This window comes from Trachypithecus francoisi, unplaced genomic scaffold (assembly GCF_009764315.1).
Source record: "Trachypithecus francoisi isolate TF-2019V2 unplaced genomic scaffold, Tfra_2.0 Contig01585, whole genome shotgun sequence".
Lineage (NCBI taxonomy): Eukaryota > Metazoa > Chordata > Mammalia > Primates > Cercopithecidae > Trachypithecus > Trachypithecus francoisi.
This window is the reverse complement of record NW_022681444.1, coordinates 484,088-509,030: the sequence shown is the minus strand read 5'-3', so window position 1 is coordinate 509,030 and position 24,943 is coordinate 484,088. Positions and strand designations below refer to the sequence as shown.

The following is a 24,943-nucleotide window of genomic DNA, read 5'->3' as shown; positions in this document are numbered from 1 at the left end:
TGATTGATGGGCATCACCTTAAAGTGACTGGGCAGGGAATGTGGCTATTTTGTTTGTGAGCCCTCAAATGTCCATCCCCAGAATACACTCCTCTCATATCCTGCTTAGAACATTCTGAGAGTGTAGTGTGGCAAGGGGGCTGATTATTTAACATACAGACTTTCTTACAGCAGTCATGTTTGCAACAAAACACACCTTAGTCCCATTCTCAGCTATGCCTGGCATCTAGCGTGGTTCAGCTTTTCCGAAGAGTAAATCTCCCATCTTCTGCTGCAATGGTGAAAACCAGTTGCCTGCTTGGGATGGGGATTCAGGTGGGATGGGGCAGAGGAGTAAGGGGTGATGATGTCTAAATATTCCTTGTATAAACTTTCTATCAATTATTCTGTTTTTCGGCTTCTAACAATTCTTGTTTTTCAGTCTCTATGCTTATAGCGACATCTTAGGAATCCAATTCCCAAGTAGTTACTGTGGTCAATAGACAAATCAGTCTGTTTCTTTTTGCTCCTCTTCCTCCTTTGACTTTAGGAAGTAGCTCTGTTGATTCCGCTGAGTCAGTTACTACTTGTCCACTGGATTTCCATATTCCAAAACTCTGATGGCATCACTGTCTGCCATCATCTCTGTTCTCCTTCTTTTTGTCCACAGTATACCTTTGCTATTCTTTATAGTGGAGTTAACAGAAATATGCATATTCAATTCAATCTGCTATATTTAGCAGGAGGTCTGTCATATGTTTCCAAAGCCTAGGCTTATATAATGGTATAGAACACAAGCTTTAGAGTCAAAGAATTGGATTTGATTCATAACACTTACAATATATGTAACCTTAGAAGCTTCTTAACCTGTCTAAGCCTATGTTTTCTCACCTATAAAATAGGAAAATTAAAAATAACTACCTGTTAAGTTGCTGTGAAAATTAAATGTAGAATGTAGGAAAAAATTAATGTAAGAATATAGGTTTTGGAGTCAGGAGTCCTGGGTTGGAATCCCAGATCTTCCACTTATAAGCTGTCTGACTCTGGCAACTCAAAATCTGCTTCATCTGTATAATGGGGTTAATAATAGTCACTAGCTCCTACAGTGTTGAAAGTATTAACATAAAGTTTATAAAATTCTCCTGAAACGAGTCTCAATTACATTTATATTACTGCTCATACTTCTTATCCTTAGAATTACACATGTACATACGTGCCCATCCCATGGCACGGCTGAGTCAAGTTGAATTCCAACTCCTCTGCAAAAGCAATGTGATATACTAGAAAAGGGCAACGGATTAGGAAGCATGAAGTCTAGGTATTACCATAAATAGATAACCCAGTGGCCACTGGGCTGGTTTCTCATCTGCAAAATAACAGAATCAGACCAAATGATTTCTAAGGTTCTTTCCAACTCATCTGCCTCTCCCTGACTCCTTTGCTAGACATGATCTGACATGAATATCACAACCCTAATTATCTGATATTATTAATTTTTATAGTGAGTGCCACGTATTTTGCTTTTCTAACTAGGAACTACATGAAAACTAAGATGAGCTGCTCCCCCAAACTAATGTAAAGAATAAAGATGTGTTTTAAATAATAAAAAATCATAAAACTAGTATGTTTTATGATAAAAGATAAGGCTGGGGATATAAAATCACCTTAAAGAGAAAGAATGAGTTGCAGGCTTGCACACTACTAAGACTTGCAAGGAATTTGACTAAAAGACAAGTAACAGAAGAAGTTAATTGAAACAAGGAAATATCGTAATATGTCAATGAGAAGGTAGGATAGTCAATAATTGAAGCAGGGATGATTTATCTTTTACTATGATCCCAATAACGTTCACATTACAGAACCATGTTCTGAGATTTCATTCCCACCAAACAACCTTCTGAATATGGTTTGGCTTCCCATAAACATCTGCTAATAGAGAAGACTGCTCTGAATTACCAGCATTTATTTCTTAAACTAATAAAGTGATATGATTTTATACACCAGCATCATATGATTGCACCCCGCAAAAAACAATGCTGTGGGGGTGGCCCACCAGGAAGCCTTGGTACATTCTTCCAGATAAAGTAGAGAACGGTGAGGCTTCCTGGAAGACAGATAATCACAGAATTTTTATACATGAAACATCTAAAGACTGTATAGTTCTACAAGAAAGAAATGATCCTTCTTTGATCCCTCTCTGAGGCTAGTTATACTACCTGGCACACAGCAGAATTTGCTAGACAAGTGCTTCTTGATTGCTTCTTAAACTTTCCCTAAAAGTCACTGCTCTTACATAATACAATTTTCCATACCCTATGGCAGTATCAAGGAAATACTTCTTTCTGGATACATGACCAACAGTATGGTAAGAAAAGGAAGGAAGAAGGAAAGACAGAACCAGAAAACTGGGAAAGGCTGAAAGGGAGACAAAGCAATACCACATAGAAAGTTTCTTTCACCAAGGATTTCTATAGTTCCTTTGGCCTTGTGACCTATTTTACAGAACTTTATCTGGATCCAGAGCCAAGAAGGTGTGATCCAGCTCCATACTTCCTAATCCATTCTGTGAAAAACTGGCAATTTGAAAGCACTGCCTGAAGCTCTCTGGGCTGAAGCTACAGAGTTTCCAGGAGTAAAGTTATCCAAGCATAGAGAGGACTCAAATTACCACATTAATCTCGATACCAAAAAGAGATATTATTTATTATTTAAAATCTAAGTGTGGGGGAACACATCATGATGTATGATGTGTAGACATGTAGAAGAATGGCAGATACAAATAACAGTAATCATTTTTATTTGCAAAGCACTTTACAATTTACAAGGTACTTTCACATCTATTATCTAACTCAAGCCTCAAACTAACCCTATGAGGTATGAAGGGATCAGTATCTCCTTTTAGGAGAAATTAAGCATTTAGAGAAGTGACTTGCCCTCATTTACAAAACTACTTAATTAGAAACAGAAGCCTACATTTTTTTAACTCTCAGTTCCAACTTCATTTTTACTATATGATGCCCTTTTGTCATGCAAATTTTGAAGAAAGGCCAAATGACTCATTTACAGTCATAAGAAATGTCCACAATATTTCCAAGGTCTGCAACATAATATTAATAATATATAATTTAAATATAAATATAGTTTTTCTTCAACCTGAAATGAAAAAAATTACACAAAAATCAACACACAAAATGATTTATGAGGACTTTAAAAAATCTCAATGCCACAATTCTCCCATTCTTAATTTCCCAAAATTTGCTTATATAACAATAAATTCTGGCTTGCTGATAATTTCACCAACCACTTATGAAACAAAAACATAGTCAGTGAAATTAAGACAATTCCTATACCAAGTCACCATGCAGATTTTTCAAACAAACCTGAAAAGCTGAGGAAACCCTCCTAGAAACCACTCTACCATCTGGGCCATCTGGGAGTCTGTAACCCTGTTTCTTCATTTTCAAGTTCAAGGAGATGGGCAATGCATTTATGGTATAAAAATTCAAGTTTTCCCAATCCTTAAAATACTGAGACCATTATTCAAGTAAAAAGGAAAAGCCATTATAAAAGGTTTGAAAAGAATTTATCCAGTAATAAAGCTTAAAGAAAACCTTTTCCAAAATGGAATTCTGAGTAAGAGTCAACAGGCCCATAAAAAAATGCAAATATCCAATCTAGTGTTAAGATAATGCTCTCACTAAAGTAGAACACACTAGTCCATCTGTAATTACTTTTCTACTCTAAGAAGGGGGGAAATACACTTTCACTGAAATCACTGCACTAAAAAATACAACTAGTTTACAAATATAACATTAGTATAAGCCTACTTTAAAATTTACTATGAAATAATTTCAACACAATCACCAAAAGTATGTTTCCTCTGATACCAGTCACATGCCATATAAAGTTAAATGAGTTATCCTGTCAATACCATGGTAACTGATTCTAAAAATACACTTTTTTTTGAAATCAGACTGGTATTTAAACTAAATGTCATGAAATGTTGCATTAAATATGCCAGGATGAAAAGATCAGTTAAATATTAACTTTCCAAACACATCACACAGAAAACACCCCCAGTCACTGAAGAAGACATTACTGTGTCCAGGAGCACCTCCTCTCTCCCAACACATACACACACAACAAAATAAGATCAAAAATACTAATTTAACATCAATTTTTCAACAAAAATTAAGTGTTTAAAATCGCCATATTTTCTAAACTAAAAATGCGTAAAGAAACTGCAAATGTGAACAGGTTACATTCTCTAACATATATGAAAAAAGGTAAATTTTGTTTTTTTAGATCTGTACCACTTAAAGGGGAAATGTTTACAATACAATCATTTTTCAGAATCCAACAGAAAAGGTTTCCCATTTGAAATGGCAAGCCATTTCTAACATAACTTGGAATTTCAGTATGAGTTCTAAATTTTGAAACAGCTTAGAATAAAATTTGCTAACACTAAACATAAAGAGCAAGCAAGCTTTTGGGAAAAATCCAGAATCTGAAGTTTGAATGTTTATATAATGCTTAGTCACTTAAAATAAAAAAGTTTAAATAGAACACAACTGAGGTTAAAATCAAGTTGATGTCTAAAGCCTAAAATCATAAGAACACTGGCATCATGATGGAAAACCAAAGCTTATCTGCCTGCTTTATAATTATCCATGTCGTTTCTTGGATTCAGAAACCCACTTTAACCCATGTTCCCTGGGTTTCTTCCATCTTCCATCTCACTGAACACCACTGTCGCATTCAGATTACAACCTCTAGCCAAAGGCAGAGATCAGGTAAGTCCCCTGAAGATTTCCAAAACATTAAAACCAGCAGAAAAGTAGAGGAAATACTTTCGTGCCTGGAGCTGCTGGAATTCCTTCTCTCCTTTTAGAAAAATAAACCTCTTGCTCTAAAGATCATCACTTTTAAGAACAAACATCACTACTACATACAAACACATAACTCAATAATAATTCCATGGAAGAATAGTAAAATCCTATAGGTTTGCTGGTACTTTGGCAGGGGGAAAAAAAAAAGACTATTAAGAACTGTATGCCAAAGGATTTTTTTCCAGAAAGAGAACAGCAATAAGAGACTTAAGAGTTTCCCCTTCCCCTCTTCAAATGTGGATTCCTTAGCACTAACTGAAAGAATACTTTTCAAAAATAACTAGTTGATTCCATTTAACCACAAAGAAAATGTCTCAGCTCCCTTGTATTTTAAAAAAACAATCAGTATACTACGGTACACTTTCTGACTCAGTTGCTTATGATAGATACCCTTCTCCCTGATGTTCTAATATTTCGGAAGTCTTTGAATAGAAAGAACAGACAATATTAAAGACACATTTTTGTACATAGTCACTATTATAAAATGTACAGCCAACAGCCTATCACTGAATTATTTTTTAGCTTAAACACATTTTGCTGTAAAAGATAAATCTAACAATTCAGATATTCTAAATATAGACATAACACAAAGGCATAGGCAAAAATACTACAACATGATCACTTCTATGCACACATATCTTTAGATCTCTGTGAAGTATGGCACAAAAAGTAGCGCAGTTTTTCATAAACTGTATAATTTGATTGCACTTTTGCTTCATGGTTCACTGTAAAATTCTAAAATTAGTGTTTATGTGTTCACATTATTCACCCTACTGAGAATTCTCTCGAGAATAAAACACAGAACATTTGGCTTTCTAAATGACAGTGTTGAAACTTGCAGTGTAGTTATGCTTTGGCATCCATAAAAAGTAATTTCTAAAACCTTTTAATTTATATTTTACTATTCCCTGTTAGAAGAAATCAATTGCACATGAAGCCTAAATAGCTGGAAAAAACCCAGAAAGTGACAAGAAAATGATGACTTTTTAAAATGCTGACGCTTTTCACACTCAGGTTCAGTCATGCCAGCTGGAAAGAGGTGTTAGATATGGCTTTATTCATTCTAATTCTGAGAACTGTTAGTCATTTCCAAGACATTTCAAAAATTGAAAGCAACAGCAATTTGTCTTCATGATCTTAAGTCTTCTAATTCAAAAGCACTTTTGAAAACCATTTCTACAAACTTAGAAGGTATCCGTACGAATAATTTGCATGCTATTGCTTAGAGTCAAAGTATTCTGTCTCAGATTTCCTAGTGAATGAGGAATACTTAGAGATAAAACACACACACACACACACACACACACACACAGGGGAACCCCGTAACTGAGCCACTTCAGATACGACATCCATTAAGAGGGCCTTTGCTTCTAACTGTGTAAGGGTCGTTGGCTGTAGTCTGACTTGCACAAGAAGTACATATAGCACCTGAGAGGCGCTTTAGTCCTCTTTGGAATACACTGTTGGAGAGACTATAAATGACACAGTTGCAGAAACTGTTACTAATAGCAAGCCAGGTGGTCAAGAAGGATGCGAAGCGGTTGCTGTGGCCAGTGGAGCTTTCCAACAAGAAGTAGATGATATATGGCAACCAGAGGATGTAAAATACACTAGTGATTCGAAACAGGACCATGGCATAGCGCTTATCAGGACAGGCCTGCACTTCCCCAGTCTCCCCACTCTGGCTGCTGAAGCGGGCTTGCCTTTCGCTGATTTCTTTTGTGTGCTGTTGACAGATGCGGAAGATGTTGAAATAGGTGAAGCAGACAATAAGGGCTGCTGGGGCATATAACATCATCACGATGAACAGGGTGAAGTAGGAGTCGGTGTGCCAGGATTCCGCACACCACTGAAACACATCTCCATGATATCCAGGTTTGCCCCAGTGGAAAAAGGAAGGCAGGAAGACCAGGGTCGAGTATAGCCAAATCAGGAAAATACACAGGCGTAGTCTCCAGGGTGTAACCAGAGTATTATAGGTTAAAGGTTTAGTAATGGCAATGTATCTATCAATGCTGATACAAGCCAGAGAAGCCATGGAGACGCTCTTCAGAACTGATACTACGAAACCAAATATCTGGCAAGTCAAGGACTCCTCTACTGGAAGGGGGTGATGGAGGAGTGATAAAGAAGGGACCAGGCAGCTCACCCCAACAAAAAGGTCAGCATATGCCATAGTCTGGATAAAATAACTTGTAGTGTGATGGTTCAACAAAGGTGCACAGTGAAATACAAAAATCACAATGATGTTGCCAGAAATAATCAATACGGTTAGAAAGACAATAATCAATACTTCCAAAAGGCAAAAATCGACAGTTTCCAAATAGCCAAATGCCAAGAGGCAAAAAGGGTGGCTGCTCTGATTACCATCCAAGGTGGAGTTCATCTTGAGCTCAGGAGTGATCTGTCACTTCATGCTGCCGCTTGGCTGCTGCCAACAGTTCAAAGAAGCAGCTGCTGTCATTGCGGTCAGCTTTGCATGTGTGTAATAATGCCAGAGGAGCCTTAGTCCCCAAGCTCCCGACGCTGCTGCTCTGGTGCATTGCCTGCAGTGCAATTCCCCTTTAAATCCTTCCTGGAATAAGGAGAGCCAGCAGTAGTTGTCTGGCCAGTCCCAGACGCGGCCATAGCGCCAGGTTCACCATACACATAGCACCAGGGGAGCAACGTAAACTCTGGGGACAACGTCTTCAGGCCAAGTGAGGGTAGGGGGAAAGGGTAGAAGAGAAGGGAAGAAGATTAGGAGCTTCAGCAGGAGTTGTAATGAGTCTCCTCTGAACAGCTGATAGAAGAAAAGGAGAGAGCATTTTACATTTCACATCCAATGCCCTAATCAAAGAACCTGGCTAGCTCAGGCTGGCATCATCCCTCCCACTCCACCCCTACTAGCACCACTATTCATGGCTACCCTCAATAGCACCCCACATAACTGATCTGTACTGTATAGAGGAGCAGCAGCAACGTCAAGCTTTCAAGATCAGCATAAAACAAAACCAATCACAGTCAGATTAATTTACCCCCATTTCCTTTCATGTGAGACTTGGGGGAAGAAAGGAATTTGCTTATAATATTTATGAAAACCTTTCACTACAATTACCACTAATAAAAATAGCCAAAATAATTTACTTTCTGCATTGATTCCAATATAATATTTTGCCTCTTTGAAAACATTTCAACAGAATTTGCTGTTTAGTTCAATTTCAGAATGTTACCTGTAATTCTGCATGCTGCAATCCAAACAAAAGCCACAATACATCCTTAACAGAAAGCCTTGCAAAGCAGGAATGTGCTTCAACTCGCGTACTGCAGAACTGAGACACGGAGGGAGGGGATAAAGGAGTAGGAGGGGAAACAGGGAGAAGAAGGGGCTTGGGAAAAGGAAGAAAGGGGGAGGGGAAAGAAAACGCCTGTATGTGCACACACTCTGGAATCTTTAGCAACTAATTGGAATTCATCGTCAGAGAGGTGCCCCCTGATTTCCAGATTGCACAGTGTGGGGAATGGCTTGCTATGCCTGCAGTGCCTCATTTGAAAGCTGTTTCCTCGTCTGTCTGGAATCCCCCTTTTAGTAGATAAGCAGAATTCAGGCTGCTAGCAAGGAGAAGGGGCAGTAACAGAACAGGGCGTCAGGAGTTAGACTGAAACACACTGCCAGAGGGGTAATTCCTATTTTCTCATGGCATTTTCTCAAAGAACAAAGAGCAATATTAAAGAAAGGAAGTATATTAATTTCCTTTAAGTGTATGGCATATGGCAACTGACAATCATAATTCAGCTGCACAAGAAGTTCTAGCTAGAAGGCTATTCACCATTAATTTTGTCTCTCATAATTCACTGAATATTGGCCAAGAAACTTTAAAATCACTTTTTCAAGAGAAAAATAAAGTATCTCCCATTCTGAATACTACAGAAATAGCACAGAGAAATTACATTGTTCCCGTATTTGACACTACCCTATAGTTTCGAGATACATTTCTTGCTTCTAATTTTTGCTGAGCAGTATACAAGAATACAAACAAAGGATAGAAAAGTAAATGTACCTTCTTCTACTTAGGCATGGATATTACAGGAGGTTTCATGGTACAAATAAGCCTTTGTATCTTAGAATATACAATCTTGTTTCTGCCTATTTAAAACAATGCAAACTGGGATTATATTGTGGTTTTCCTAGTAATGTCATAAATGATGACAATTTTCAGGTAACAGAGTTGGGTGCTATGAAAATGTGTAATTTTAGTACCTTTATTTAGAAGGATTAATTCAAAGTATCCAGCAGAGTAAAGACAATAAACAAATGCTGTCATTTGAAAGCTTTCCAAGAGGTAGGCAACTGAGTAAAATGTGTTATCCAACTTTCATTTTTAATTCATTTTATACACATGCTTTCTTATTACAGACAAATGGCCACCCATAATCAGAATGCAATGAATTACATTTTAAATCTGAAGCAGCAGCAGTTGTCTGGCCAGTCCCAGGCGCGGCCATGGCCCCAAAATAAAAAACCTATTTAACCATAATCCTGATAGTAATATCTGACAGGTCTTATCGGGAAACAGAGCAAAGTGTGTGGCACAGTAAAAAGACCAATAACATCGAAGGAACAATAATCAAGTTCAAATTCTTGCTCTAAAATAACTTACCCTCTCTTAAGCCTCTGTTTCATCATTTGTAAAATGAGAACAACACTCCATACTTCACAGGGTTGTTGAGAAATAAAGTATATACAAAAGGCTTACCAACACCTAGCACAGAGAGGGTATATAACTTTACTTACTTTCTGCTCCTACAACTAAAATAGCCTTCCTAAAGAGCCAGTGTTTTCCTGCCAATCATGTTGAAAATGTTAAGGCTGGGCTCCTCTGAATCCTGAAGGGCCTGCTCTTACTGAGGCTATACAGTTCTAAGTCATACAACAGCTATCTGAATACATTGCTGTCACACATTACTCAAATACACTGAGGCTATGCACATGCAAAGCACTGAAGGTAGCTGTTAAGGAATGATGACACGGCGTCAATTATTCCCTCAACACAAATAATTTCTCTGCCTAGGTCTCCAGCCCTGACTTCACTCCTAAGCTCCCTTTTCCATCTGCAATTTGCCTGCTAGTTACACATCTTCCACCTAGATGTCCTGTAGAGATTTCAACCACACCATGTCTATAATCAAAAACCTTTTTCCTACCAAATAAGCCTCCGTATTTTTCCGACATTTTCCCAGGCACTCCGGTATGAAACTGAGGAATCATCTTGACCACTCTCTCCCTTAAAGCACTGTTCTTAGTCATCAAATCCTGAAAATATATTTCCACAATAGTTCTCAAATGCATTTCCACCTTTCAGTTTTTAATACACTTACTATGGAAGATGATTACCACCTAGACTTATAGTTTTGTTCATTTTTCCATTTCTGCCTGGTTAAATATCCAAAACATACATTTTATTATTGTACCGCATTGTTCAAGAAGAGTCAATGGCTCCCTTACTGCCTTTCTAGTCTGATCTCAATTATTTTACTTCCTCCAAATAACTTGCCCTCCAGTCAAATCAGATTACTTCTTATTCTATACACTTGCCATAGACTCTATTTTTAAACGATATTTACTGAGCACCTTAATAAATGCAGAATAAAGGAGTGATTTTTGAGAGTTACTAATGTATTTCAATAAATAGAAAAAGTATTCACCAAAGTTAAAAGTTTAGGCTTTTCTACTACTACTTGTGAATTTGGGCAGGTAACTTATTCTCTCTGTGGTTTCCCATGTATAAAATAAGACAGTTACGCTGATAAAAACAGACAATACAATGGCTGAAAATTTGAAAGAATTAAAAATTTATAAAATTGCAATAAAACTACAAGCTGTTACATTACTCTCATTAGTACAATAACAGTTATTTCAACTTTGTTTCTATTTTAGTGAAAACAGTCTAGGAGCTAAAATCAAAATATTCATTTAAGAAACTTAAAAAAAAAAAAGCCCAATAGCCTAATAAATCTAGTCTTTAACCATAACACAGTCTTATTCTAGTGTTCTACACCACTCTAGGAAGACTAGTTAATATTACATAGCTTCAAATAGCTAGAAGGAGGTTACTGAATGTTCCCAACACAGAGAAATGATAAATATTAGAGATGATGGGTATGTGTACAATTACCATGATCTGATCAGTATATACTATATGTATCAAGACATCATTATATACCTTATAAGTATGTACATTATACACTGATTAAAAAATACCATAAAAAATAAAATAATGTAGTTTCATGATATATTCTCTCTATATTTACTTTAAAGGCTGAGTAAGTTTCTGTATACATATGACTAAAAGGAAATACATTAAAAATCAACACTATTATTGGATGGTGGGATAACAGTCATTTATAAAAAATCTTTCTTCTTGGCCGGGCGCGGTGGCTCAAGCCTGTAATCCCAGCACTTTGGGAGGCCGAGACGGGCGGATCACGAGGTCAGGAGATCGAGACCATCCTGGCTAACACGGTGAAACTCCGTCTCTACTAAAAAGAATACAAAAAACTAGCCGGGCGAGGTGGCAGGCGCCTGTAGTCCCAGCTACTAGGGAGGCTGAGGCAGGAGAATGGCGTGAACCCAGGAGGCGGAGCTTGCAGTGAGCCCAGATCGTGCCACTGCACTCTAGCCTGGGCGACAAAGCGAGACTCCGTCTCAAAAAAAAAAAAAAAAAATCTTTCTTCTTTACAGCTTTCTATATTTTCTGAATTTTCCAATTTCTGTATACCCTCAGAACCATACTGATTTAGCAAGATAGAATGATGCTGGGTTGAAGTTGTCTACTTCATGGTGCTCTGTTCCACTTGTTCTTATGCCACCAGAGCAACACTCCTTCAGACAGTCTTTGGTACTCAATCTAACTCAAAATGGACTCCCAAAACTTCAGTTAAAACCTCTTACAGAACAAGAATATAATTACGAACTTACCGATACTTAAACATTTCATTGCTAGCTAAATACTTTCTGACCTGCAAACACACCAACTTCTATATAGTTTAACCTAATAAAATTAAAACAACTTTAAAAGCCAAAATAATTAAAATAACAAAATGACAGACTTAAAAAGAAAAGCAGAACAAGAAATGAAATGTACAAAAAAAGGAAAAAACCTGTTCAAATTATATTTCTTTTTCTCTCAACCTATTCAGAGACTTAACTACTTGTAGATGAGAAATGATCTCAGTTCTTCAAATTCCTAAGTTTCACCTTTGGGCATTAGTGTCAACTATCACTTATTATTTGGTAAAAATGAGCTTCACTTTTTGTCCGACATCTTGGCAAGGTTGCAGTGTTCGCCACTGCTCTCCGAGCTTCATGATGCACCCAAGGACTACAAGAAGAAGGAAGACACCAGAAAGTCAGCCAAGAAAGACAAAGACCCAGTGAACAAATCCAGGGGCAAGGCCAAAAAGAAGAAATGGTCCAAAGGCAAAGTTGGGGACAAGCTCAATAACTTGTCTTGTTTGACAAAGCTACCTATGACAAACTCTGTAAGGAAATTCCCAACTATAAACTTGTAACTCCAGCTGTGGTCTCTAAGAGACGAAGATTTGCCGTTCCCTGGCCAGGGCAGCCTTTCCGGAGCTCCTTAGTAAAGGACTTATCAAACTGGTTTCAAAGCACAAAGCTCAAGCAATTTACACCAGAAATACCAAGGGCAGAGATGCTCCAGCTGCTGGTGAAGATGCATGAACAGGTCCAAGCAACTCTACATTTGGAAAAATAAAACTTTATTAATTAAAAAAAAAAAAAAGAGCTTTAAACACTGATTATCATATTATTTTAGTGTAGCTGATGTGAGTTTATTTACATAACTGTCATTCCAAAAATGATTTGAGATACTTTTACTCTTCTTTTATTTCTTCCTCTCCCTCATCTCTCACATTCATTCAGTTATCAAGTGAGTGCCAAGGATTCTACCTCTGAAATTCTCTTAAATAGCATCTTTTTCCCCACCCCTTTGCCACTACACCTCAATCCAAGTCGAAATTATCTCTTGCCTAACAAGTCTCGCTGCAATTATTCTTACTCCACTCTAACCCAAGTAACACAGTGATCTTTCTAAGCCTAATAATACAGATAATAAGCAAAAATATATAAAAAATATTGTTATTTACACTTAGTATGGAATATGAATTATATTAAGTATTTTCACACATTATCTATGTTAATTCTAACAACCCTACAAATAAAATACTATTACTGTTCCATTTTACAGATGAGGAAACCAAAGCCGATGAAGGTTAAAGTGTCCAATTTCAATGGCTAGAATACAGTAGTAGGATCTGAATTAAGACAATTTGCCTTTAGATGGAAACCACTTTGCATATTGCCTTATAAACTGGAATATATAATCTGCCTGCTTAAAATCCTTCATTGGCTTCTATTGCCCAAAACCTTGAATATGCCTTCTGAAGCTTTCAAAGATCTGCTCCCTATCTACCACCTCTCTGGTCTTATCTCCATTCATACTCTATGAAACTGCCAAGCTTTTCCTCACCCTTGAGCACATGCTGTTACCTCTGACTTTTAAGACCACGTGTGCTATGCAGCACCCTATCCCACCCCAACTATCCAACCCCTGGCTAATTTCTGAACAAGAGACCTTTTAGAACACTTAGGTAAGAAATCCTTCATGTCATATGCAGTACAGAAGTATGTATTCTTTCTTCTACAACTCCCATGCAACTTTATGACTGTTTATAGTTAACTGCCTATTTCCTCCATTAGATTGCAGACTTCCTGAAACCAGTGAACAAGTTTATTTTATTTATGGGCATATCCATGAGGCTTACCACAGGGTTGGCACAGGGTAGGCATTCAAAAGGTATTTTTTATTGAATAAACAATGAATGCCCAATAAAACAAAAGGCAATTCTGCTTTAAGGTTGAAAGATCTTTCAAGTAAAACCCCAGTACGGTAACTGTTTAACTCACCTATAATTATTAAGTTGAGGCATATGAAATTGCCTATTTGTGGGTAAAAAACTGTCGAATAGCAATTTTAACATGGACAAACCAAATATGTTTCCAGTCCTGTAATTCAGGAAACCTTTAGAACTCCCAGCAAGTATGACTTGTGTAAACTCACACGAAGGAAAATAACTTCACAGGGATGAGATATAGGGCTTAAAATTATGTTCACAAGTAATAATTTAGAGGGACCTACTGCAGCAAATGCTGTATGACAGCAGACAATACAGTTCTAACATCTACCAGCCACTATTTTCATGTAGAACAAGACAGCAAGAGGGCTCAGTTGTGAAAAAACGGAATTATGGCCTAGTTTGGAGGGCAGGACTCAAACACACTGTCTGATTTTCCAGAATGTCAAAACTTAAGGAAAAATCAACAGACTACCTCAGCTACCTCAGAGAAGAGGAAATGAAATGGCAGAACTGAAACTAGTATCCAGGCTTCCTTCTCCATCGCCAACATTCTTTTTGCTAAATCAATCTGCTTTTATTGTTGGGTATCCACAGGCAGATTCTTATGATTAAATATTATTCAATTCTTACCTATTACAAACCTACCAGACAGAAATCATTAATTAAAAAGTAAAACAATCTGCTTACTAATAACATTATAATTGAATAAATTATTTTTTCCAGACTAGCAAAATGTGGCTGGGCCTCCAGGGATTCTTTTCAACAATCAGAAATGTAAATATTGGTTGGCAGGGCACGGTGGATCACGCCTGTAATCCCAGCACTTTGGGAGGCCAAGCCGGGTGGATCACAAGGTCAAGAGATCAAGAACATACTGGCCAACATGGTGAAACCCCGTCTCTACTACAAATACAAAAATTAGCTGGGCGTGGTGGTGCATGGCTTTAGTCCCAGCTACTCGGGAGGCTGTGACAGGAGAATCACTTGAACTTGGGAGGTGGAGGTTGCAGTGATCTGAGATCGTGCCACTGCACTCCCATCTGGCAACAGAGCGTGACTCCGTCTCAAAAAAAAAAAAAAAAGAAAGAAAAGTAAACATTGGTTATATAAGCTTGCTACTAGTTTGCTTCTGGATAAAAGCTTGCTGTCAGTGGCAAAAGATTCTTATCACTGAAGTTGAAACTAGAGAAAATGATGCAAATAAGTTTAAGAAAAGATAAGCAAGGCCAATTGGATGGAAGGAAAGAAAAACATCAGAATAGGTTGCTATTTCATTATTCTCTCATTATTAAAATGATCTACTGAAGCAGTTTGTTGTAAATTTTTGCTACTGAATTGCAAGGAGCAAAGCCACCAACACCGAAGGCAAAAAATAACCATCAGTAAGAAGGGACAGAAGAAGATTCTGGAACCTGGAAACAAGAAAGTGCTTTTCTTTCCCCTTCATTTTCAACTCCAACTTATTTGATTCACAAGATCCAAATAGCTGTAAGAATTACAGGCAACTGGAGGTAAGAAAAGTCATGAGAGTCCCTGTGGATTACTTACTAAGCTTTCTTCCCTCTGAGTCTGACAAGTTCTACCTAGAGGCCAGGGTTGAGGAGCTCTTAATCCAACACCAGAAGACAAAGACTACCAGGGGTGCTTGGTCTATAAAAATTTATTCCATGAAGCCAAGGGTAGTAGTTCAATATTAAGAAGTCTATCATATGTTGATAGATTATGTAATTTACTCCATTAACAAATTAAAGAAAATTAGTAATAGTCCTGAGAAAGTTGATAAAATTCAGTAACATTCCTAATAAAAAATCCAAACCAGGGATAGAAGGAAACCACTTAAATGAAACACAAATTATTATTATTTATTATTTATTGAGATGTAGTCTCACTCTGTCACCTGGGCTGGAGTGCAGTGGCACTATTTTGGCTCACTGCAACCTCTGCCTCCTGGGTTCAAGCGATTCTCCTGCCTCAGCCTCCCGAGTAGCTGGGATTACAGGTGCCCACCACCACGCCCGGCTAATTCTTGTATTTTCAGTAGAGACGGGGTTTCGCCATGTTGCCCAGGCTGGTCTTGAACTCCTGACCTCAGGTGATACACCACCCTCGGTCTTCGAAAGTGCTGGGATTACAGGCGTTAGCCAGTGTGCCTGGCCAAACACAAATTGTTTATCAAAAAAAAAAAAAAAAAAGAAGAATATGCTTTCCAAAAGATTGAAAAACTAACACCATTTTAATTAAATTCAGGAATTAGACGGGGGTGCTAGTTATCACCATCATCATTTAACACTGTCTTAATGCTTTTATAAAATATAAAGACAAAACCAAGAAAATTTAGTAGGCTGCATAAACATTGTAAAAGAGGTGAAACTGTTTTTACTGCTGATATTATTACACGCCTGAAAATCTCAAAAGATGACAATATAAAGTTAGGATAATTAATCAAAATATTAAGAGGCAAATAGAAAAAATGTAAAAATCACTGTCTTTTCTCTATTGCAGCAGTTAGCACCTACAAACGGAAACTGACAAAACCATTCCATCTGCTGCAGTGCAAACCCGCTAATTCTTAGGAACTGGTTTAACAACAAAGCTACAAGATCCCTATGAAGGCAATTCAGAATTCTTGAAGGCAAAAAAACAAAAACAAAAACAAACAAACAAAAAACCTGAACGAACAAAAGACATACTGTATTCTCACGTGTTGAACTTACACCCTCAACTGGTATGTAAATTAAATGCAATTCAAATAAGAATCTCCACATAACTTTATAGGGTGGTGGTGGTAGTGAGATTGAATAAAAGATTTTAAGGTTTTTATGGCAGACTAAATTTGCAGAATAGTCAAGTAAGGTATGAAATAGAAAACAAAAAGATTTGCTTTCACAGCTATCAGAAATAAAACAAAGCCTCTTTAATCAAAACAGTGTGGGGACAGGAATATGCAAACAGATAATACAGAGAACAATCTAGAAATCATTCCCAGCATATATGAGAATTTAAAATATGACAAAGATGGTAGTTCTACTGTGTAGGAAAATAGGAGCAGCACAACTGGTTATCCATCTGGAAGAAAGTAAAATCGAACTGCTTTCTCATGCCACATACAAAAATAAATTCCAGATGGATTAAAGACATAAAAATTAACACATAGAATAAAAATCTTGCAAGAAAACGTTGGAAGCCACACTTACAAAATATAGAGATAGAAGAGGCCTTAACCAAGAAACAATTTTTTACATAAAAACTGAAAACGTCTTGTATGGCATAAAACCATAAATAAAATCATTAAAAAATACATTTATAATGCATATGAAAAGGATTAGTAAACATAATATATAGAGAGTGTTCAGAAACTGTTACCTTAAAAAGACTTCCTAGATAAATGTACAAAGAACATGAAAAGGTAATTTATAGAAGAGCAAATCATTCACATTCACTGGTAACCAAAGAATTGCAAACTAAAGATATGCTAGGCCAGGCGCAGTGGCTCATGCCTGTAATCCCAGAACTTTGGGAGGCCGAGGTGGGAGGATCACGAGGTCAGGAGTTCGAGACCAGCCTAACCAACATGGTGAAATTCAGTCTCTACTAAAAATACAAAAATTAGCCGGGTATGGTGGCTTGCACCTGTAATCCGAGCTACTCAGGAGGCTAAGGCAGGAGAATCATTTGAATCCAGGAGGCAGAGGTTGCAGTGAGCCAAGATCACACCATTGCACTCCAGCTTGGGCAACAGACGGAGCAAGACTCTGTCTTAAAAAAAAAAAAAAAAAAAGCTGGCATCACTTACATCCACTGATAGTAAAAATTAATAACTAATACTGGTTGGGATATGGGGCAGCAGGTACTCTGCTGGTGCAACTATATGCAACTACATTGTTGGCGGAACTGTGAACTGTCACATCCGAGTGCACTGCACAGTATCCGACACATATTTAGTGCTGAAAAAGGTAGCTATTACTATTGTTCTATTATTTCCCTTCTAGATTCCTACTGAAATTTAAAAACCTAAAAAGTTTTCACTTTAAAAAGCAAAACAGGAAGAAGAAACTAACTCCATTGCGTATTGAAATAAGAAACACCTTTAAAAGCATACTATGTATTTTATGTGACTGAAAGGTCATTTGTCCTCGGGTTAAAAAGGTATAAGGAAAAATTCCCACATGTACCCCATACAAGACAAGCTTGACAACTAACACAAGATAACACAGACATTAATCAGTTTTGTTTGCCAGGTTAATTTTTTTGATCTTCACTCTATGAATCACATCACTCTTTCCTGCACTAGTCTTTGAAGAAGCTAAGCAAAAAAAAAAAAAAAATCTCGAAAGTAATATTATACGCAAAATTTCAGAACACAAAGCACATTATCTGGCGAAGAAGGCATGTTCAGAATAAAAACTTTCTAGAAATTAGTATGGTGTATATATACATAAATATTTTCTAAATAAGTGTAATATGTACAAATCCTGCTGTGTGCAAGAATGTTTATAGCAGTTTTATTTGTAATAGCTAAAATTGGAAAAAATCAAACGTTTGTAATAGCAGATGATATTTTTAAAGTGTAGTTTATTCATATAATGGAATACTCTAAACAACTTTTTTAAAAGACAACAAAAAACAAGCTACTGATACACTCTCAAAATACAGGAGTGAAAGAAGTGAGATACAAATGAGCGCATGCTGTGTGACTGTATAACTGCATTTAAATTAAATTCAAGGATGGGCGCGGTGGCTCACATCTGTAATCCCAGCACTTTGGGAGGCCAGGGTGGGGGGGATCACCTGAGGTCAGGAATTCGAGACCAGCCTAGCCAACATGGGGATATCCTGTCTCTACTAAAAATACAAAAATTAGGCAGGCTAGGTGGCGTGTGCCTGTAATCCCAGCTACTCAGAGGCTGAGGCAGGAGAATCATTTAATCCAGGAGGCGGAGGCTGCAGCGAGCCGAGATCATGCCACTGCACTCCAGCCTGGATGACACAGCAAGACTCCATCTCCAAAAAAGAAAAAAATTCAAGAACAATCAAAATTAACCTAAGGAGAGAAAAGTCAGAATGATAATGACTCAGGGGTGTAGTAAGGGTATTTATGACTAGAAAGTACATCAATAACTTTTGGGGGTTATAGATATGTTCTTGCTCTTCATAGTGGTCACTGCAGTGTATTTACATGCAAAATGTCAGGGAACTATACACTTTTTAAAAAGTAGCTTATATGCAAACTTTGATAGCTCGGCTGGTAGGGTAGAGGACTGTAAAAAGTACCTTACTCCCCGCAAAAACATTTCAGAGTAAGTTAAAAAACGTCAATTACCATTCCCATACAATGATAACTCTTAATTCCAGGAAGACAGAAAAGAAAAGCAATACCAACTTACATTAGCTATCACTGTCATTTTTTTAAATTCACAAATATTATGGTGGTTAAATAATTTCTATTTTCTGATCATCTACTAGCAATTTAAATTAATATATATCCATTAAAAAATTTGGGAGCTGGGCGCTGTGGCTCACACTTGTAATCCCAGCACTTTCGGGGGCTGAGGCGGGCGGATCATGAGGTCAGGAATTCGAGACCAGCCTGGCCAATATGGTGAAACCCCGTCTCTACTAAAAATAAAAGAATTAGCTGGGAGTGGTGGTGGGTGCCTGTAATCCCACCTACTCAGGAGGCTGAGGCAGGAGAATTGCTTAAACCCAGGAGGCAGAGGTTGCAGTGAGCCGAGATCGCACCACTGCACTCCAGCCGGGGTGACAGAGCTAGACTCTGTCTCAAAAAGAAAAAAAAAAAAAACTGTAAGTTCAATGTGAAATATAAAGTACGCATCACGAGTATATACAAATCAATCAAATGTTTCATATTTTTTAATAGTCTTTCTTTTATATATAACTACCAGGTTCCTTTTCTATCAATAGATGTCACCACTTTCATGGAACCAGAAAAACAGAATCCATTCAGTTACAGACACTTCATGTCTTACGAATAGTCTTAGAAAAATATTTAGTTTAAAGCAATAAGCTCTTAAGAAATCATTTTTGACCAAACATTTCAAAGGACTTCAAAAAAACTAGTGTTACAAATCCAAAATATGATTTGCCAACAAAAGAAAATAAAAACTAGGTGTATCTCTAATAGACATAGATGTCATATAACCTCATTCTTCAGTGGCTCCATTCATACTATGAGTACAATGCTCTACCCATCTTTCTATGCCTGGAATTCATCTCAAGTGTTATATTCCTGAGAGACTCCCCTGTTCTCCCAGGCAGAATTAATAACTACTTTTGGTGGCTCCCACTGTGCTTTTTCAGACACATTCTATCATAAGACAGTTACTTGCTTTTGTGTTTAATGTCCTAGCTCCAACACTGTGGTTGTAATAGTTACTCAACAATAAATACTAGTTAAACAATTATATCAATTTAATGGAAGAAATCAGAACACTTATTATTGAAACAAAAAAAAATTTGTCTGGAAATAAGACGACGAGAAAGAATATTAATATTCTGAGGACATAAAAGTCATTTTCTGGTGACGGTCCTATCTCATGTTTGAATGCTGTTTTTCCAGGCCAGGTGAGGCAGCTCACACCTGTAATTCCAGCAATTTGGGAGGCCAAGGCAGTCGGATTGCTTGAGGCTGGGAATTCAAGACCAGCCTGTCCAAAACGGAAAAATCCCACTCTCTCCTAAAAATACAAAAATCAGTCAGGCATGGTGGTGCACACCTGTAATCCCAGCTTCTTGAGAGGCTGAGGCACAACAACTGCTTAAAGCTGGGAGACGGAGGTTGCAGTGAACCTAGATCATGCCACTGCACTCCAACATGGGCGACAGAGCAAGACTCTGTCTCAAAGGGAAAAAAAAAAAAAAAAAAAACCCGCTCTTCCCTTATAAGGTGTTTTTCAATAACAGCTTTATAGAGAGATATCATTCATATATAAGGTTTTAACTTTTTTTTTTTTTAAGACAAGGTTTTAGCTTCTGTCACACTGAAAAATCTCCTATATTTTTGAAGATTCTGAGCAATCCATTCACAACCCAGGTTTGGGATTTGCACACTATTGGAGAAACTGCTTCCTAAAGGTAAACACTTCAAAAATTTGAGAAAATTAAAACTACAACCAAAAACATGAACACAAAGGCACAAAACATTGCCTAATCTTGCAGAAAATTATTTTAAATCCTGATATGCTTGTACAAGAAATAGTTTTTCTTGCAAAACTTTGAGGAATGAATGAATTTCAGAAGGGAAACACCATACATATGAGGATTTTTTTCACTTTAGAGGAATGAGCTAAAAGAGAATATGGTTTAAGATTAAAAAATTATTTTCTTACAATTGCAGAAACTGTAACTAAGCCTTCCCTACTAAGAGCACATTTCTGTAAAATGTGAAAAGTATTAAAATAATCAAAAGACAATTTTTACACATTGCACAGCACAAGTGGTTTGACTAAAAATGTTTTTTTACAGTCAAAAAAGGATCTGGATATACAATGGGCTAGAAGACATCTTTGGTCTGAGGTAATATGAATCAAGGAGAAAAAACTATGACTTCTCCTTTGTGCAACAGAAAAAACATGTTAGAGCTAGAAGTATTAACAGTTCTATCCTTAAATAAATAATCATAAAAACTTCTTATAAGTCAAATAACTACAATGATCTTTTCATCACAAATCTCTAAAGAATTAATGCTGAAGCTGAATTATCACCCCCTTACCTTTGTGATAAGAATGCGGTATTTTTCTACCAGGTGGTCATTGTTATGACAGCCTGCTAGCAGCTGCCAGACTTCTCCCCGAAGAGCTTCAGGGACACCATTTCTTACTAAGGTTGACAACTGCTTCGGTCTCACATTCAAGTTGAGATGCCTAAAAATAAAGCCATAAACCATAAATCACAAAAGGAAGATTCCCTAAAGACTGTTACTTTTCTCAAAGTCCATCTAAATGGCTTACAAATACGTGACAAGGTAACAAAGTAATAAAGGGGAAAAAAAAGTGCTTCTGAATTGAAGATAACTATGAGAGACTGGGTGGAAGAAAATAAAAATCCACATAGATTCTGCAAACTGCTTCTTAAGTATCTTTAAATTACTTCTCTACTTTAAAAAAAAAGCAAAACTGGAAATCACAGATGATGCTCTATGGCTATGGTTTATGTAAAACAGATGGCCGGGTGCGGTGGCTCACGCCCGTGATCCCAGAAATTTGGGAGGCCGAGGTGGGCGTTATCACCTGAGGTCAGGAGTTCAAGACCAGCCTGGGCAACATGGTAAAACTCCATCTAAATACAAAAAATTAGCCCATCATGGTGGCACATGCCTGTAATCCCAGCTATTCGAGAGACTGAGGCAGAAGAACTACTTGAACCGGGAGGCGGAGGTTGCAATAAGCCAAAATTGCACCACAGCACTCCAGCCTGGGTGACAGAGCGAGACACCATCTCAAAAAACAAACAAAAAAGAGCAAAATTCCAATCAGTGGACATATAATAAAGGACAAGAACCTAGCTCTACATCAAAATTGACAAGTGGTCAGCAGGGCACCGTGGTAGTTCCACTGCTTTGAGAGGCCAAGGTGGGAAGATTTCTTGAACCCAGGAGTTCGGGACCAGCCTAGGTAATATAGCAAGAACCCTGTCTCTGCAGAAAAATAAAAATAAGCTGGCATGATGGTTATATTCGTAGCTACTTGGGAGGCTGTGGCAAGAAGATCGCTTGAGCCTAGGAGTTCAAGGCTGCAACAAGAGATCGCACCACCGCACTCCAGCCTGGGTGACAGAGACAGACTCTGTCTAGAAAAAACATAATTGACAAGAATATTGTATACTTATATATTCTAAGTTAAAATAAAACATCTCAAGTATGTTTCCAACAGTTTTTATGATGCCTTCCTTCAAATAACTTTTCTGAATGCTTATGGTGGCTAATAACATTTCCACTGAACTACTGTATCACTACAAGTTGCCAAAATCTTTGGACTTCATTTATGTCACCTATAAAATGGAGAAAATTAAACTAGCCTTGACACGTTGGTATAAATGTACAAAGTGCTTCTACATACAGTATCTTATTTGATCTTCAGAACCACCATCTCAGGTAGATGGTAGTATCTCTAGTTTTACAGATGCAGAAAAAATTTCAGGGGGGTCATGATGTAGTCCTCAAATTCTTAAGACTAATGAATGCTCTGTTATAGAGCAGCTGGTTTGTGACTTCAGAGCCACCATTACTGAGTCAGTAAAGCAGGATCCTGACATTAAAAAGATGCTGTGACGATCACACATAAGCAGAAGTTACTGATACAAAATAACCACAATCAAATTATAAAAAGGCCTATGATTTTTCTCAAAATATTCACAGAATCCTATGAGAATTCCGCACAGTACATTTAAAAGTGATTTATTCTGTGACATTGGTACCCTAATGCAAGTGCTATAGACAATTCAATAGTTTTGTCCTTGTTTAGATAAAAACATTATACAAAAGTTGAAGAGTTATGAGCAGAAAGAACAGACATAGTTCTGTTGCTAACTCAATCCCTGGTATGCTATAGCCTGTGGGCCAAACTGGGCCTATCACCTGTTTTCGTAAATAAACTTTTATTGAAACACAGCCACGCTTATTTGTCTAAGTATTGTGTATGATAACTTCTGCACTACAATAGTAGAACTGAGTAGTTGTGACAGACTATTAGCCTGCAAAACCTAAAATATTTATTATTTGGCTCTTTACAGACAAAGTCTGCTAACCTTACTAGCTTAATTTACATTGATAAAATTACTTTCAGAATAATTCCATCTCATTGATAATACTAACTTTATCCAACTTAGCAACCTATTTTATAATGACATTAGTTCTCTTATCCATTAAGAGTCATATTAAAATGAACTTGGAGAATTAGAGCTCAACGATACCATTAATACTACCACTAAAATCTAATGTAGAGTTAAATAAACCATCTTTGGGATCAGACTTGACTGTGTTAAAAATTCTGGCTGTGATATTTACTAACTAGAATGCCTTAACCTATGAACCAGTCTCATCTGTAAAAAAACAAATACTTTATAAGGTTGTTAGAGATGAAATACAGCACACAACAGCATGGTGCCTAAAATATGGTAAATTCATTCATTCTATGTTACTGTAACTACAACCATGGTATCCATTATTTTTAATCTATAATAATTACAAATGGTAATTTTATAGACTTATATTTTCTAAATGAAGAAACAGACTCAAAAGAGTTAAGTGACTTGTCTAAGACCACACAGCTTAAAAGTAGGAGAGGTAGAATTTGAAACCAGGTCTACCAGGCTTTAAAATTCCATTATTATTATTTTTTTTTTTTTGAGGCGGAGTCTCGCTCTGTCGCCCAGGCTGGAGTGCAGTGGCGTGATCTCGGCTCACTGCAAGCTCCGCCTCCCAGGTTCACACCATTCTCCTGCCTCAGCCTCCTGAGTAGCTGGGACTACAGGCGCCCGCCACCGCGACCGGCTAATTTTTTGTATTTTTAGTAGAGACGGGGTTTCACCATGGTCTCGATCTCCTGACCTTGTGATCCGCCCGCCTCGGCCTCCCAAAGTGCTGGGATTACAGGCGTGAGCCACTGTGCCCGGCCTAAAATTCCATTATTACAAGGCTTCTTATCCATAGGACACATATCCATAGAACACACATAATAATGAGAAAAAATCACAATGTAATGAACTAAAGAAGAGACACTATTATATCATATCTGAAGACATGACTAAAGCAAGCAAAAATAGTTTCAATACCCTGAAAGATAGTAGAGACACATGGAAACTCAACAAATACATTGGAGGGAATAGGAAGACATGTTAATTAAATGAATAACAAAGCTTGATAACAAAACGAATTCCAAGCTGTTGTATAAGATGCTGATGGGTTCGTGTAATAAAAGCTAACTAGAGTCTTAATGCTGTATCTACATGATTTTAAATATATTATTATGTAACCATATCAAAACTCAATTACATTTCTGTTTTAGAGCAGAAACCTTTTAATACAGATAAAATTCCTGCCAGTAGCATCCCAAACACTCCAAATTCACTGAACTGAAAATATAATTGTAATAAGAGCACCAGAAGTTTTGTCTCCTGGCGTAAAGAAATATCAAAAATATA

The 24,943-nt window shown here is 37.2% G+C and overlaps 2 protein-coding genes across 6 annotated transcripts in view; both read right to left on the bottom strand.

Moving 5' to 3' along the window:
- The window catches only part of RABGAP1 (RAB GTPase activating protein 1), a 166,622-nt gene that overhangs the window by 62,863 nt on the left and 78,816 nt on the right, over positions 1-24,943 (bottom strand). For all 5 annotated transcript variants that reach the window (XM_033190393.1, XM_033190403.1, XM_033190410.1 and 2 more), the window contains one exon: positions 21,516-21,666. In XM_033190393.1, the coding sequence (XP_033046284.1) occupies positions 21,516-21,666 (151 nt within the window). The remainder of the gene's footprint in view (positions 1-21,515; positions 21,667-24,943) is intronic.
- GPR21 (G protein-coupled receptor 21) lies at positions 5,864-7,643 on the bottom strand. Its single transcript, XM_033190490.1, has one exon. The coding sequence runs from the start codon at positions 7,251-7,253 to the stop codon at positions 6,204-6,206; it is 1,050 nt and encodes a 349-aa protein (XP_033046381.1). The 5' UTR covers positions 7,254-7,643; the 3' UTR covers positions 5,864-6,203.

Coding starts and splice junctions, on each gene's coding strand:
- GPR21 (XM_033190490.1), bottom strand. CDS start 7,253: ATGAACTCCACCTTGGATGGTAATCAGAGCAGCCACCCTTTTTGCCTC.